This window comes from Phaenicophaeus curvirostris, chromosome 2, assembly GCF_032191515.1.
Source record: "Phaenicophaeus curvirostris isolate KB17595 chromosome 2, BPBGC_Pcur_1.0, whole genome shotgun sequence".
NCBI classification, from domain to species: domain Eukaryota; kingdom Metazoa; phylum Chordata; class Aves; order Cuculiformes; family Cuculidae; genus Phaenicophaeus; species Phaenicophaeus curvirostris.
The window spans coordinates 115,538,614-115,555,846 of NC_091393.1; the positions used below are offsets into that span (position 1 = coordinate 115,538,614).

The 17,233-nt window shown below is 43.6% G+C and overlaps 1 protein-coding gene across 1 annotated transcript; it reads left to right on the forward strand.

The window, feature by feature from the left end:
• The first annotated feature begins 965 nt into the window (after positions 1-965).
• On the forward strand, positions 966-16,390 carry PDIA6 (protein disulfide isomerase family A member 6). The gene is made up of 13 exons (XM_069850493.1): positions 966-1,022; positions 5,500-5,641; positions 6,750-6,807; positions 7,590-7,716; positions 8,184-8,290; positions 8,823-8,956; positions 9,356-9,470; positions 10,409-10,549; positions 11,696-11,780; positions 11,872-11,944; positions 12,976-13,134; positions 15,095-15,191; positions 15,916-16,390. Exons 1-13 carry the CDS (start codon positions 998-1,000, stop codon positions 15,982-15,984), a joined length of 1,332 nt encoding a protein of 443 aa, XP_069706594.1. The 5' UTR covers positions 966-997; the 3' UTR covers positions 15,985-16,390.
• The last annotated feature ends 843 nt before the right edge of the window (positions 16,391-17,233 follow it).

Here is a 17,233-nt window from a genome sequence, read left to right on the forward strand (position 1 = left end):
AACAGAGGAGATTGCAGAAGCCACGTGTTCAGCACAGATCATACTGAGCACAAGGCGCTGTCATCTCCGAAGAATTAAAAGGGTCTGGGAAAACACCTTTTGAAAGAAAAAAGAACGCGATCAGAGGGGCATTCTGCATAACTTCCAAAAAAAAAAATACAACTACTTATATGAAACTTAACTCTACTTTAGCTTAAATCAAAAATATTCCACTTTTTGTAGTAGTAACTACTTCTTGTAGGACCCTGGGAGGGGGATGCAAGAGGGGAAATGCAGGGGAGGATGCGGAGGACAATGTGGGGGGAAGATGCAGTGGGGGAAAGCCGGGAAGGGAAGTGGGGGGGATGCAAAGGGAAGATGCAGCGGGATGAGGGGATGCGGAGGGGTATGCAAAGGGAGGATGCAGGGGGGGATTCGGGGCGGGAAGCGGAGGGGATGCAGGAGGAAGATGCACGAGGGGGATACGGGGGGGGGAAGCAGGGGGGATGTAGGCGGGGATGCAGGAGGAGGATGAAGGGGGAGAGGATGAGGGGGGAGGATGAAGGGGGAGAGGATGAAGGGGGAGAGGAGGATGAAGGGGGAGAGGAGGATGAAGGGGGAGAGGAGGATGAAGGGGGAGAGGAGGATGAAGGGGGAGAGGATGAACGGGAGGATGCAAAGGAAGGATGCAGCGGGGGATGCGGAGCGAGATGCAAGGAGAGATGCAGGAGGAGGGATGCAGGAGGGGGGATGCAGGACGGGGGATGCAGGACGGGGGATGCAAGGCCACAGCCTGCTGTCCTGGGAGCCGCCCACCCCCAGCCCCCACCAGCTCCCAACCAACCCCCGAACCCCCTCTCTTGCCCCCGCCCCGCCGCGCCTGCTCAGTCCCCCCGCCCGCGGCGCCTGACGCGGCCGCTCCCCATTGGCTGCCCCAGCGCGCCGGCGCCGCCGCCCGACCAATCAGCGGCCGCCACGGCGGGGAGGGGCGGGGCTTGCGGGAGAGCGGCGAGAGGCCATGGCGGCGGGAGCGCTCTGGTGGGGTAGGAGCGGGCGGGGACCGGGGGGACGGGGACGGAGATGGGGACGGAGATGGGGACGGGGATGGAGATGGGGATGGGGATGGGAAGGAGGATGGGGATGGCGAGTAGGATGGGGGTGAGGAGGATGAGGATGAGGATGAGGACGAGGATGGCAAGGAGGGTGGGGTGAAGGCTCCAGGCTGTGGATGGCTTTGGTGGGGTCAGCAGTGTATTTCACAGAATCAGAGAATCACTAGGTTGGAAAAGACCTACTGGATCATCGAGTCCAACCATTCCTATCAATTACTATCAGCGATTCGTATCATGCCCCTCAACACCTCATCCACCCATCTTTTAAACACCTCCAGGGAAGGTGACTCAAGTGCCTCCCTGGGCAGCCTCTGCCAGTGCCCGGTGACTCTTTCCATGAAATTTTTTTTCCTGATGTCAAGCCTGAAAGTCCCCTGATGGAGCTTGAGGCCATTCACCCTTGTCCTGTCCCCTGTCACTTGGGAGAAGAGGCCAGCTCCCTCCTCTCCACAACCTCCTTTCAGGTAGTTGTAGAGTTTGGCCACTGCTTGTCCTGCCGACACTGCAAGTGGTTACCATTACAAAAAGCAGAGTATTTTTGATTTAAGCTAAAGTAGATTTAAGTTTCATTTAAGTAATTGTGGTTTTTTTGGAAGTTTGACAGAACTCTGATCACATGTATTCTTTCAAACGATTTTTTTCAGACCCTGTTTATTCGGAGATGATAACTCCTTGTGCTCGGTGTGGTCTGTGCTGAGCAGATGAGGCTTCTGCGATCCCCTATGTTTGCAGCCTTTCCCCATCTCAAATGAAAGGCCAGACAGAGCTGGCCCCAAAGCTCCAAATTAGCAAGAGTTTTGACTGTTATGAAGTTCATAATATATTTAAAATTAGACCTTGGAAAGTAATAGAATATGCATAGGATTTCAGGGAGTATTTGTCTGTATGCCTGTAAGTGGGAAATTGATTCTGTCCCAGCTCTTGTCTCACTGCACACGATTGATGGAAATCACTGCCTCATGTGCCCAGGCCCAATAAAGGGTGCTTGCTTTCTAAGACCCTAAAATGAGTCTTAGAGAATTAATTTGCTGGCATTTTTGTTCTCACAAGCCACTGTGCCGCCAAGTGGGTTGCTGACAGGGCTATCGGGGTGCAGGTAGGTGTCCTAAAGATCCCAGGAACAAAAATAATTAAAGACAATTGTGGACATGTGGTCCAGAAAGCCAGCTGCATCCTGGGCTGCATCAAAACAAGCATGGTCAGCAGGACAAGGGAGGGGATTCCACCTTTCTACTCTGCTCTCATGAGACTCCACCTGGAATCCTGTGTTGAGTTCTGGAACCCAAACATAGGAAGGATGTGGAACTGTTGGACCAAGTCCATGGGAGGCCACAGAGATGATCTGAAGGCTAGAGCACCCATGCTGAGGGCAGGCTGAGAGAGTTGGGGTTGTTCAGTCTGGAGAAAAGAAGGCTCTGGGGGAGACCTTGAAGCAGCCTTTTAGTACCTGAAGGGGGGCTACAGGAAAGCTGGGGAGGGAATTTGTACAAGGGCATGTAGTGATAGGACAAGGGAGAATGGCTTTAAATTGGAGAGGGGGAAGATTCAGATTAGATGTTAGGAAGAAATTCTTCACGATGAGGGTGGTGAGGCACTGGAACAGGTTGCCCAGGGAAGCTGTGGATGCCCCATCCCTGGAAGTGTTGAAAACCACGTTGGGTGGGGCCTTGAGCAGCCTGGTCTGGTAGGAGGTGTCTCTGCCCATGGCAAGGGGGTGGAATTAGATGATCCTTATGGTTCCTCCCAACCCAGACTATTCTATGATATCTAGCCCTAATACAAACCTGCTTTGGTATCCAGTCTCCCCTGATCTTGGGTCTTGTGCTGCTAAGGCTGTAAGATGAGGCAGAATGGCTTTAGATTAGAAGGGGTAGATTTATATTAGACATTAGGGAGAAATACTTCCTAATGGTGGGGAGATTGAGGGTGGTGAGATGCTGGCCTAGGTTGCCCCGAGAAGTCATGGATGCCCCATCCCTGGAGGTGTTCAAAGCCAGGTTGGATGGGGCTTGGAGCAACCTGATCCAGTGGGAGGTGTCCCTGCCCATGGCAGGGGGTTGGAACTGTGTGGGCTTTAAGGTCCTTTACAGCCGAAACCATTCTATGAACTAATGACTGAAGACAAAAGGGGAGTCCATGCGGAATTGTGCTTCCTTTTCCCCTTCTGCTGGGTCCTTTGTGCCGAGTAAATCTGTAAACCTGTTCATTGGTCCCTCTCAGACCTCTTTATAGAAACACTGAGGGTGCAGATAACTACACAGGGATGAAATGGGAAGGCTCTGCTCACGGAGGGCACACTGCGTGATGGCTGAACCTCAGCACTTGGAGCTCTGCTGCAGGAGGTGTGGGTGTTTAAAGGAGAGAGTTCACCAGCATCCCATAGCAAATGCTTTTTTTCACAGCTCTTCAGAGTTACAACATATTTTTTTGATGAGAAATGATAATACCAGCATGGAGCTGCCTTAGTTGGTTTAAAAGTGCTACTGTCTATGTAATTTGCTTATATTGGAAAACAACTTTTGAAATCATGTTATCTGATTTTTTTTTTTTTTTTGCCTTAATACCAAGGATTTAATACCAGATTTGCATTTTCCTGGCTTGGATGTTTGTATGAAAACGATCTTTTTATTTGCTAAAGATGAATTAAACCTTGAATATTTCAGCATAGAAGGGAAAACATCCCACCAGTTCGTGAGTCATAGTATTAAAAAAAATAATGCAGTGATACATGACTAAGTGAATTTCACCATGTGCTTTCCTTTGTGAGTTCTCTTTAGCAGGTGCTTTTGCATATGCTAGAACTTCTATGTTTGAAGTGACAGAAATGTCTGAATGAACTCTGTTCAGCTTCTGAATGTATTCTGCTACAGATCTCTTTAGTTGATGCCAATTTTAGGTGATGTTGAATTCGATTTAGTGGTCTCATTCCATCTAGAGAGAGTTATCTGTCTTGAGAATGACTGTGACATTCAAGTAGCTTTTTCTATCCTTGTTTTTTTCACTCTAGCCCAGCAGCAGCTGCTAGTATAGGTCACCGTAACATGCAGTGACAGCCACAGATCACCCTGGAAGTCAGTTGATTACTGCTGATGGAATGCTGTTTGTGTGTGGGCATATTGAAGGGAGAGAGACAATCTAACATGTAGGATCACCCCAAAAGAAAGTGGGTGGGCCCTAAGGACAGAAGAAGCTGTTAGGAGGGCAGGAGTGGTGCGGTGGATTGGGTGCTGGGTTGCAGTGTGGCAATTCAGTCTTGATCTCTGGTTGAGCAGCCTGAAAGATGTTATTTCTTTCAGCTTCTCTCACCTGCAGAATATGTGTAATTAAAATGGCTTTTCTTGAGCAGGACTGATAAAGCGTGGGTGATGCTGTGCAGTCTGCGTACCGTGTGCCGTAGAGTTTCTGCATCACTGTATCTTCCTCTTGCGTTCAGCCTTGAGACTGTGCAGCTTCCTCAGAAAGTTATTAACCACTTGCAGCAAAACTAACTGTCTTTTGCGTAGTTCTGAGTTGGATATCTGAGCTCTTACTACCCCCCTGTCTTTGCTGGATTAAGGGAAGTTTTTCGCTATGTGGATTTTGTTGCAGAGATGCTTGTCATCTTTCATCAAGTCATCTCTTAATCTCCTTGACTAGGTAGAAGGAAGGATTAGGAGGTTTTATGTGTAAAGTCTGGAGGAATAATAAGATCCAGAAGTGACCAGAAGCATGAAATCTTTCTTAAGAGAAAAGAATTTCCCTGTACCTTTTAACGCTATTGTTTTTTCTTTTTAGTATTTTAAAGCTGCTTGATTTGTTAACCAAAAAGCTTTAGCTGTTTTTCTCCAGCCTGATGCTGGAGAGACAAGTCAATGGTGGGACAAGATCCTCCTGATCAAGAATGAAGGAGCTCCCTGCGCTGCCAGTACACCAAATGCCTGTCCTAAAATCAGTATAACTCTACTGAGGCTCATTGAGACAGTCCTGCATTATGTGATCCTATTAAAGGTGTCTATGAGTGCCCGCTATGCTAGATGCATGGGCAATTGGCTTAGGAGTTTATCTGAGAAAGAACTGAAATAAAATGTAGCTGATCGTGGTGATCTGCGTGGAAATTCCTCTGGTCTTGTACCAGCAGTAGCAGCTTTGACAAAATGCATTGTGGAGAGCCGTGGCAGGAGCGGCATAACTCCAGCTAGCTTTGGACACTGAGAATATATTACATGATCCTGGGGAATTGTGATTTAAGTGAGGAGGAAAAGCATATATCTTGCCTTAACTTCCTTTTTTTCTTTTCTGGTAGGACTGGAATCTCTTTCCTTCTTTTTTTTCTGCTGATTTGCAGGGGGTGATGCAGTGATTTAGCCATGGCAACAGGAGAGCCATAAATATTCTGCAGAAGTGCCGATTACTTTTCTTTGTGTTCTAGGCACAGTGAGCTGCACGTTATTCCTGGCAGTTAATGGTTTGTATTCGGCCAGTGATGATGTGATAGAGCTAACACCAACTAACTTCAACAAGGAGGTCATCCAGAGCGAGAGCCTGTGGCTTGTGGAGTTCTACGCCCCATGGTAAGAATTACAGCTGTGTACTTGTATGCTGCTCTTCCATGATAAGAGCAAGCAAATCTGGGGCTAATCAGTCCAGGGTTTCATTCGATTGTTTGCAGTACAGTTATTAATTTGATGGCTTCATGACTAGCAAAACAACTGTAGTTAGGATTCCTATTCTAAATACCCTCACCAGGGAAAAAGACAGTAATTGGTTTCAAATTGGCAAATAAGGTCTAATAACAAGCTTATGCCATTTTACTACTCCAATTTTTCTACTGAAATTAGTATTAAAAAGGATTAATCGGAGTGCAGCAGGTGAAAAGTCCCCTTGTTTCTGCCTTTCTGAACCTGATTCCGATTGGAAGCACAATTTGAATTCACACTTAAAATTTCCAGTTAATTTAGCAACTCTATCTCCTGTCCTGCTCGTATCCAGAGGATGGATTTCGTCTTCCATGTAAATTCTGGTGATGTATATTCTGCCTTTGCACAAATCCTCTGTGCAGCTACCATCCAGAGCTCCATGTTCTAGAGAAAGGATTCTTTCTTTGCAACACTTTGACTGTGTCTGGACTGAGACAACCTTAGGGGAAGACTTGCTGTGCCTCTTCCAGTGTTGTTGCAGCTTTACAGGCAACAAGGAGTTTTATTGAACAAGGTGTGGAACAGGTATAAGTAAATTGGCAGCTCCTCATTCCCTGCAGACTTGTGATGCTGTGATTATATGCTCGTTGCCAGTCAACTGTTGAGCTTCTCCCACAGGTGCCTCCAGGAGATGTCCCACAAATTCTTGCTAGCTAAGTTACCTCTAGAATATTTTTGGGGGGCCTTATCTTAGCTTGTAACAAGCAGGCTGGGCTGCAAATCTGGATTTTGGTGCTCATGTTTGCCTGTTAGGAAAGCCAGGTAGCTTTTGAGAAGCGTGTATATGTATGTCTGTGTGTATGCACTTGGGTAACACACAGGGAGGTTGGAACGATGTGGAATAGCCTCTTACCCTCTTCATGAGTCAGTCTTAAGTCTTTCACAGTTTAGTGCGAGCCTCTGTAATTGCAGACCCAACAAGGCCGCTCTGTGAAATAGTTATCAGATCTGTATGACAGTTACTGTTGTTTTTTTCTAAAAGGTGTGGTCATTGTCAAAGACTAACCCCTGAGTGGAAGAAAGCAGCAACGGCATTAAAAGTAAGTTTCGCTTTCAAATATGCCTGTGGCAGTGGCTTGAGAAGAGTTTGGCTGTTTGTCATCTGCTTGGGACATGGAGGCGGGGTTTGGTCCCCAAAACTGTATCACTGTAATCGCACTTGTGCAGCCAGAGAAATGGCCAATCAAAGGCACTTAAAGTCAGGATTTTTGTGGGGTTTCTTTTTTTTTAAAAAGGGAGCAAGTCAGTTCTGTCCCTGTGAATTCACAATTTTCCAGGGCTGTTTTTTAATAGCACCAGAAGACATTAGAATCCAGCCATCCCCCCAAAATAGCATGTTTCTCGCTTCTTCTCTGTCCTGTCACCTGCCTCTGAAGATGAGGAACAACACAAACTTGAATATTTGATGACAGCATTGCAAGCTGTAGGCGAAGAGTATTTCTTCCATTACCGAAAACATGGCTGTGTAGTGATTTGTTGAACTCCTGCCTATGCAGAATATATTCTGCTTCTTAAAACAACAAAAAAAACCCAAAGCCAAAAATCCACAAACCAACCAAACAAAATACTTAACTGATAAAAACCCCCCAAACCCCAAACAATTTAAAATTAAGTTTGTTGGGATGAAGAAAGAAATAGACATATATGATGTTCTGCAGTTAAATCCTTTTGGTGAGGATAACACTTCTCTTCTGATGACTATTCCCACACTCTCCTAGTGAGACTTGTATGTGTACAGAGTATTATATATATCCAGCATGTACAGAGTATAAAATGTGTTAAATCACTGTAGAAGTCTTAGGTTTTGTTTTTATTTCCATAGGGTGTAGTAAAAGTAGGTGCAGTAGATGCAGATAAGCATCAGTCCTTGGGTGGGCAGTATGGAGTCAGAGGGTTTCCGACTATCAAGATATTTGGAGCCAACAAAAACAAAGCGGAGGATTATCAAGGTAAATGTGATGCTCTTTCATGCATTGCATGTCTTAAAAACTTCCCTGAATACAGTAATTATGGTAGCTGTTAATGCTGTCTTGCATGGAATTTCCTTCCTTTCTAGTGCTTGTAGTAGCAGATGAATGGCTGGGACTTGTTTTACCAAATTGTGCATGTCTTAACGCAGGCTAACAGTTCCACCTGCAGTTTGTAGTTGGTGGGGTTTGGTGGGCAATTCCAAGTAATTATTCCTTGCTTCCTGTTTATTGGGAGCTTGCCACACTTGCCCTCTGTCAGATAAGGTGGGTAATTAAAAAGTGGAGAGAAGTCAACCCTGCTGTTGTGTTTGTCAGTTATGTCCCACTGCTAGTAACATCTCACAGCCCAGTCTTGCTTTTCCTGAAAAATCCTTAGCATGAGGGAGTATTAAATTTGTCATTAAGTCACGGCCTTACCTTTAACCTTTAATGTTGCTGCGTTGCAGGTGGCAGGACAAGTGATGCCATTGTCGATGCTGCTCTAAGCGCTCTCCGGTCCCTCGTGAAAGACCGTCTGAGTGGCAGAAGTGGAGGATATAGTTCTGGAAAACAGGTATTTGAAGGAACGTGTGGGTTTGTTTTGAGCTGGTGACTGTCCTGTACAGGAGATCAGAGCTTGTGCTCCCCATTCTGTTCATAGAATAGTTAAAGTTGGAAGGGATCTCTGGAGGTTGTCTCATCCCAATGCAGGGTCAGCTAGATCAGGACTGTGTCCCATCAAGTTGTGAGTATCACCAAGGATTGAGACTCCACACAGGCTGCACTCACTTGTTCTCAGACAAATCAGAGCACGAAGAACTGGGGAATTGTTTGCACATCTTGTTAGTCAGTTTGACCTGATTTCGCTCTTTTTTTTTTTCTCCTGTTCTTTCTTAAGATAAGGTTCACTTGCTCTTTTTTGCAAGCGCTGTGGGAGTAGACTGTGTGTATTGTCAGCTCTAAAATGGGAAAGTTCTATGACCTAACGCTGCCTGTTCTGTATCTCTTTCAAATAAAGATCATTTGATACAACATGACACGTAAGGCATGGCTTCTGTGAGAAACTAGTTTTGATTACTTCTGATCTGAGGATCTGTTTCTTACAGAGCCGAGAGAGCGGAGGTGCAGATAAGAAGGATGTGATTGAACTGACTGATGACAGCTTTGATAAGAACGTCATAAATAGTGACGATGTATGGATGGTGGAGTTTTATGCCCCCTGGTGTGGACACTGCAAAAAGTAAATGAGGTTTTTCTTTGTTAATTTGGTGCCTATTGGTGCTCATTTTTGTGTGGTACCCTTAATCCTCTAAAAGGGACCTTAAGTCTCTGGTATATCAGAAGAGGTGTTTTAACAAAACTATGTGGGCTTTGGCTGCCTAAGGCACCTTGGTGCTGCTCTGGCTGCATTTCTCAGTCAAATTCCCAGTTACCAATAAAAATAAGATCCAGAATTCATCTTGAGCTTTTCATTCCTCCAGATGCAGGACATCAGTCTCATTTGGAATAACTTTCCCAACTGTCATTCACTGCAGAGACTTAATTTTTTTCCTGTGTGTAGTATCCTACCTAATGTTGGAATGTGGTGTGCTTTGCTAAGCTCTGAGAGACGTTAGAGCACTCCTTCTTTGTTTTTCAGTCTGGAGCCAGAATGGGCAGCTGCAGCCAGTGAAGTGAAGGAGCAAACAAAGGGAAAAGTGAAGCTGGCTGCAGTAGATGCAACAGTCAATCAGATGCTGGCAGGCCGATATGGGGTGAGTGTGCTATGCAGTGGTTACTTATTTCCTTTCCATGTCTAGTAACTCAGATTTCCCTTTAATGGTTACTGAAGTCTTCCTTAATCTGGCACCACTCAAATGTTTTGTACTAAAAATACTAAGTGACACATACCGTTTTCCCACAAAAAATTCATTCCTGAATGTCAGTAACAGTATAAATAAATGGAGTGAGAGGAAGGGAATAAATGTGGATGTTGCTGATAAAAAGGCTGTTTATTTCCATTACTTCTTGTACAGCTTTATCATCTGAAGTGAGACATCTCTCCTTTCAGGCTGTTTGTATTCTGCACATTTCTAGAACACACACACATCCCTGCACAACTGGCTCCAAGATGTTCAGGTACGTGTGTGTGTTCTAGAAATGCGCAGAATCTAGAAATGCTGCTTAGATCAGCCATTCTGTAAGCCCAAACTGAACTGGTATTTTTTAATACAGTACATGGAGCTTACAGTGTGCTCTTTAGTTTCCCTGTAAGTGCATGTAGCTGGCAGTTAGCAGGAAGACTTAACAAATTTTACTGGAACTGTAGTAGAGGGAGCTTAAGGTCCATTTGTTGCTCTGTTGGCACAGTACTGTCTCCACAGAGACAGATTGGGAAATCGATGTAGAAAAAACATGAAGAGTGAAGATAGTCCTCCTGGCATTTAAACTGGCAGTACTTTGTGTTTCTAAACCATGGTGAAACCCAGGCTTATCCATGAGTACTTAAACTTGAAACACTGTATATAAGCCTTGTTTTGCATTGTTGCACAAGTAGGCAGCTACAAAATTGTTGAAGTTCAGTCACAACATCCTGTGAGTTTGGATTCAATCTCTTCCCTATTTTCTTAATCTAGAAAACATCAGAGTAGCAGATAATTCCACCATAAATGTTCAGATTTATTTGAGCCGATGGCTTAAACTTGTCTTTCAGATTCGTGGATTTCCCACAATTAAAATCTTCCAGAAAGGAGAGGACCCTGTTGATTATGATGGTGGGAGAACTAGATCTGACATCGTTGCTCGTGCTTTGGATCTGTTTTCTGATAATGCCCCACCACCTGAGCTGCTGGAGGTACCTCTACATCATCTTCTCAAATTGCTTTTCCATCTTTTGCAGCAGTTTCTACAGAACTGTTCACTGTAAATGAAACAGCCTAAGTGTGATGCTTGCACACCGTTTTCTGGCAGAACGTCAAGGATGACAAGTCTGATCATTCAACTTTCTGTAAAATAATTTTTACTGTGAATTTTATAATCCTTCAGTTAACAACAGAACTGATGAAAAGCCTGTGAAAGCCTTGACAGGATGGTACCATTGTGTCTAAATCCTCTCCTGAGAGACAAGTGAAAAAGTTGGGTTCCGAGCCCTATCTCTTTTCTTACAACAAGAGGGCAAAGATTTGCCACTTGTAAACTGTCCATTAGAAGCTGCATGATGACTAAGCTTGCTTATTGGCAAAAAAGCCCTCTGCTGTCTGTATGGTGACTTCTAGTTTCAGCTTGATAAGGGTAGATTTGAAATTGTGATCAGTTCTGGTGCAGGAATAAAAAGAATTGTACCATTAAATTTTTAAAAGGATATTTTAAAATGGTATCGGTATTGTTGTCCTTTTACAGTATCTATTTTCTGTATACCTTCTACTGTACTAATATTGTGTATGTTATTACATGTACGTAATTGATGGACATATATTGGTGCTATATACTTAGGAATTTTACTCATGGCAGTGCACAATCAAAATTTGAAGACTACTGTTGGAGACTAATTGATTCCTTGTTAAGGTAGATCACACAAAACTGGAATTGCTCTGTTAAATGTCCTCTTCTTCAGCAAATGCTGCACCCTGCTGGCTCTCATGCTAGCAGCACCATAAATGAGACCTACAGGCATGTGCGTAGGTCTGGGTGTGCTATTTCCAGCTCTGGTCCAAGGACAGTGACTTTACGTAAGAAGTGACATCTTACTGTGCTCTCTGTAAGCTTTGCTGGTGCCACTTGTTTTCCTGTTGCTGCAAGTCTCAACAAAAGACTTTGTGAACTCTTTGAAATTAGTCTTGTGTTGAGGAACCAGTGAAGTAGGAGAGGATTGTAAGCTTTTCGTGTCAAGTTCTTTCAGTGCTTGTTACCCTGTAGGATGGAGTTGATAGGCTGTTGAAGGGAGTTGCAGTTACAGCTGAGTAAGTCTTACTCTCATTGACTTTCTGCTACTTTCTTATAGATAATTAATGAAGATGTTCTGAAGACTACCTGTGATGCTCATCAGCTCTGCATCATTTCTGTCCTGCCTCATATTCTTGACACAGGTAGACACAAAAGCAAGCAGACTTCTGCATGAATTTATCAGTTAAAGCACATACTTGTCTTTTAACTTGTCTAATTCTGTCTGACAAACAGGAGCTTCAGGGAGGAATTCTTACCTGGATGTCATGTTAAAAATGGCTGAAAAATACAAAAAGAAAATGTGGGGGTAAGCGTTGTTGTAGACTGGGTGCCTTGGAAAAGATGTGAGCATCTTTAGAGGTAACAGGATAGCGTTTGTATGATAGTGTTTTTTCTGCAGATAAGAGTTGCTCCATGCTCAGGATAGTATGTCATGATATTTCACTGTGCTGTGGGAAGGGATGGTGTGCTGAATTTTTTTCTTTCCATCCACCTCAAATCCTGCTTTTACAAGTGATATCTGAGCATTAATGAGATATGATTAAACATCTTTTATTCTTATCCTAAGTGCTGAAATATTTTAGGGTAGTATTTATCCAGTTTATTTTAGAGTCTTTTGCTGGTGGGCTGGTCTGCCAATATGACTGAAAAGAAGGAAAATTACGGTTCATGAAGAAATTTCATGCTCTCAAGAGAAGCAGGCCCGCAGGCTTGCCTTTTCTTTTCCTCTCAAGTGGAGTTTAAGATCTCTGGGACTTCTCTAGGAAGTGTGAGTTGTTCTGATACACTGACTGCTGTGAAAGGGGGGCAAAATGTCATTAAAGCCTGAAGGGAAATGCAGAGACTGGCTGATTCCAGCGGTTCCTCAGAGAACTTGTTAACCATTAGAGGAACTGAGATCTGACCAGTGAGGAACTAATGCTGAGTAAAATATTGGTCTTACAGTCTTTCGCCAAAGATCCTTTACAGTGGGATTTGGGCAATACTTTTGTCGTGTTTAGATCTGACTTAAGCAATATTAAAAAATTAGGTTAAAGTGCAGCAGGTTTGTAACATAGCCCTTCCCCTGGACTGTCTTTCATGGCTGTTCTGATCCGTCTTTCAATGGCTGTGAGCATGGGGCTGACCTAGAGCTGCTGTTCAGAAGGGGCTTTTTTCTGTCACATGGTTCAAGACTGGGACCCTGCTATTCCCTGCTGATTTTAGTAATAGTTGACACTGTCTAAGGGCAGTTCAGAGCCCAGCTTCGACTCTACAGGGTTGCAGGGTATGTGTGACTTCAGAATAACTGTAGCAAGTATCCCACTTACTCATTTTCTATTGTGTCTTTTCCTGAAGGTGGCTGTGGACAGAAGCAGGTGCTCAGTCGGATCTTGAGAGCTCTTTGGGGATTGGAGGCTTTGGGTATCCAGCAATGGCAGCTGTTAATGCTCGGAAGATGAAATTTGCCCTTCTGAAAGGATCCTTCAGTGAGCAAGGAATTAATGAGTTTCTCAGGTATGAAGTCTTTAAGTGGCCTGAATCTTACTGTGACTCTTTAGACCACAGTCAGGCTCTCCTGGATCAGACAAGATTTGCACAGTTAAGACATTACTTAAGATGACAAGCATTCAGTGGATTAAGGGAACTGTTAAAATGGGAAGTGCAACTGATAAAGCCTCTACCTCTTCCTGGTCGACAGAATTAAGTTGTCCATTTAGACTTAAATGGTAGCTTTAACATAACTTTTGAAAACAGAAATGAGCTTGAAAAATTGTGGTTCTCTGGTAACCCAAGAACTTCAATGAGATTTGGTAATCAACGTTATTTAATTCAAATGATTCTGCTTAGTAATTGGGAAGTTCACAACCTGGGAATCTAAATGGGTGCTGTCATGGTTCTTGAGGTTCTGGATGTTGCTGTTTATCTGGTTCAATCTGGCCCCATCTTCCCCATCCCAATCTCCTATCTTCCCCATTCCTCTGGCACCCGATAAACTGACTGGGGGAGCTGAAGTAATACATCTAAAAAGTCAATAGGTCTCTGCTCAGCTCAGGATCCCCAAAACTACGTCTTGCGTAGCTGAGCAAGAGCCAGTACTGAGCAGAATTGGATGGGAAAAGAAAATGGAAAGGAGGAGAGAAGGTGGTGGCTGCACTTGAAACAGCAGTTAAACTGTTAAGTAACAGTTTAAGTGTGGTCAAAGTCAAGTGGGAACTTTGCTTCTGGGTAAAACACCAGCTGCTCTAAGTGTGTAAGAGCCTTTGAGGGCTTACATTAGCAGCGTTATTTCCATGTCCTTGCTTGGGGAATGGCAGAGGGCAGAAATGGTCTCTCCCCACCTTGCCATAAGAAGCAGCACATTGAATGCTGTTTATGCTGGATTAATGGAAACAGTGCTATATTCTCTTACTTGTGTAAGGGATAAAGCTTTCTTCTTAGTGCCAAAACGGGAAAGTTCTCACAGCATCAAGCAAAACTTAGGATTCAGGTGCTAGAAGAGTTATACCAGGCAGTCTGTACTCATGCATGTGAGAAATGCCTGCCTTTCTCAGACACTGCAGATTCTCTTGGCCTATAGAATCCATCATAGTGAAGCTTCTCCTGATGAGGTTAGATGGTGCTTCCAGGACATAATAACCAATTTAACAGCTTATATTGCATTAGATTATTGGTTTGGATTTTCTTACTACAGAGCAATACTTGCCGGAGTAGTCTCATACTTGACAGTTCAGCTCAGCGGTGGTTCCTAGAAAAAGCAGTAGAATCACAGTTGATGTAGCTGTTAACTCGGCTTGCTGTGTGTGGCTTTTGTCATCTAATAGGCAGCTTTAGCAATGTTAACCAAAAGCAAGGAAATCAACACTGAGAGGAGCATAAAAATTGTAGAATTCGCCAGGGGAGGAATGCTTATTCAGTCTTATTTGCCTCTGAAAGAATGCAAAGGCATTAGTTCTTCAGGATTTTAATGTTAGGCCTTTTGAGCAAGCCTAACTAGCGAGTGCAAGGTGAGATGTCTCAAAGTAGAAGCTGGTTGCGTGGTACCCATTGTAACCTGTGGAGGCTGGGCGTCCACAAAAAAACTTGCTAGTGATTTCAAGTAACAGTTGCAGATGACTTCCAAAACTAGAAATGCAGACTCCTTCTCAGTTGCCTCAAGCCATACACAATGTACTGTTCGAGAGGCTATATTTGTTCATGAGTGTTGCAAGTGGCACTGCTGAAATATGAAACAGTGTAGTGTGAATAGTTTGTCTCTTTGGATCCAATTGTAGGTTTGCAGTGCTGCTTTAAGGGCTCTGTTACATTTTCTGCTTCTCTATTTGAAAAGCTTTTGCTTCCAGACAGCTTAAATTGGTGTCAGGAGATGTGAGCAGACTTCAAAGTTAACTTCCCCTTATCTGAAACAAGTGCTGTTCAGGTGGATGGAGACTGGAGAAATTTCTTAAACTTAACTTGTTGGGTTTTTTTTCCTCAGGGAACTGTCTGTTGGTCGTGGTTCTACAGCACCAGTAGGTGGAGGAGCATTCCCTAAAATTCATGCAGTTGAACCTTGGGATGGCAAAGATGGCGAGGTAAGAGGTTCTCCATCTCTAAAAGTGCTTATGACTTGCTAGGTTCAGCAATGACTGGGCAGAGTAACTAAGGACTGGCAATGTGAAAATACTTCCAGGATTGTGGCTAGTTGTGTTTGATTCCCATTATCTAAATCCTGCCAGACACCCGATTCATTGTCTGAGACATTGTGGACAGGTACTCCTGCTTAGCTGTTAGGATGTAATCTGAAAGTTGAATCCCTTGAGGCTGAAATGTGCTGTTACTTATGCTGAGGGACAGAGGTGATAGTGTATGTGTTAAAGATCCAAAAATTTGTGGCGACTTTGGTTCTGCAATAAGCTGACCTTACGATCAAAGTCAGAAAGTTTGTAAGGTAAAGTCCATGTAATAACACCATGGTTGATCATGTTCTTAAGGTTCAATATTGCTGTAAAAAACAAAGTCACGACAATCTTTTGATCTACACTTGAGATGGAATTAAAATATAGACTGTGGTGGTAGTTTTGTTCCATAGTCTAAACTGTATTTGCCTTTATCTGCAGGATTGTTTTAGTAGAAAGTGGCCTTCTAGTCTAAACTTTGAACTATTGTCCTGTGCTGAATATGCTTTGAGTTTTTGTGAATGAAAGAGATAAAAGGTGGGATCTTTCTGGGTAGGATGAATTAAGCCTTTTTCAAAGTCAGTGATGTCCCTATATTAGGCACTTTTATACTTGTACTCAAAACTTTCCTTTTTCATAGCTTCCAGTTGAAGATGATATTGATCTCAGTGACGTGGATCTGGATGACTGGGATAAAGATGAGCTGTGAGATCTTCGGGAAATTTCTTTTCTTGGGAGAGTTTGCGCAGCAATTTGCAACCTGGTTCACAATCAGATGGATATTCCGGTGGCCTTTTTATGGAGAAATAGCACGTGACACACTGCTATTTGATGCACTGCAGCAGTGAACTGTACACATCTCAAGAAAACATTGCAGAAATTCTATGAATTGTCATAACCAGTAAACTTGATTGTATCGTGTAACGAATATTTTGAGGACAACGTGGATATTTCTTTGGAACATCTTGGTTTTTTTGTCGATAGTGTGCTGTTTGAGTGCTACTGGAGGCTGTTAGCGTAACCAATTTTAAATGATATTTGTTTTTTTTTCATGGAGGTGGAACCTGGTCAGCATCTGTTTCAATTAAGGAATAAAACAAAATATTTTTCACACACAGTGTTAGTCTTGTATAGTGAAACAAAGGTGCCCATGATAAAAGCTTTCCTATTTTGGCTGACTCCTGAACTGTAGAATAGAGAGGCTGGTGCAGAGGGTAGCCCTAAACCACCCCCTTGCGATCCCTCGATCTTGACAGTTTGGCCTAAAGCATGATTAGACAGACAATCTTATTTTAAATGCTCTTCAGTCTTCCTTTTCTTTCTCAGGGGCTTTCTCTTTGTGCCAGACTTTATAAGATCATTAATGCAATGGAAGTGGGTTTGCTGCTGCAGCGGGAAACACTGGGAGCTGTTGGTCTTTTCCCTAGGATTAGCACTGAAGCTAATCCCCATTTTGAGGCATGAGGATTTCCAGGTGCTAACAGAACAACACTACGGTGCTGTCTCCAGCAAATTTGATCTAATACTTTGTCTCTTCCCATCTGGCATTGTTTTGATTTGAAATTGCTATTTCCTTGGAAGAGGAATCAGGACTGGGAATGGGGGTGGTTACTGCTGCTTTTTTAATAAAAATACTCTTATATTCTGTTGCTTTCCATGTCTTATTTATCAGTGTCTAGTGAAGTGACCCTTGTGATCAGCTTGTTTGTAAGTAAGGAACGAAAGAGCTGAAAGTTTCCTCTTCTTTCAAGGAAATAACTTAATATGGGTATTTGTCATCTAGTGTCTGGAAGACATCACCTGTAGCTCATCCCTAGGAAAGACAGTGTAAGAACCTCTGGTAGTCAACAGTAACTTGACTGCTGCTTTGACGCAGGAAACGTGCTCTGGCTCCAAGCATCCCAGCAGATGAGATCTAATGGAATGGCTCTAACTGAAATGTCTTGGCAAAAACTAAA

Excerpts from the sequence above, each read along its gene's own strand:
- PDIA6 (XM_069850493.1), top strand. The coding sequence starts at position 998 with ATGGCGGCGGGAGCGCTCTGGTGGG. Across the intron at positions 8,957-9,355 it reads TGGTGTGGACACTGCAAAAA|TCTGGAGCCAGAATGGGCAG; the intron begins GTAAATGAGGTT and ends TTTGTTTTTCAG. Across the intron at positions 11,945-12,975 it reads TACAAAAAGAAAATGTGGGG|GTGGCTGTGGACAGAAGCAG; the intron begins GTAAGCGTTGTT and ends CTTTTCCTGAAG.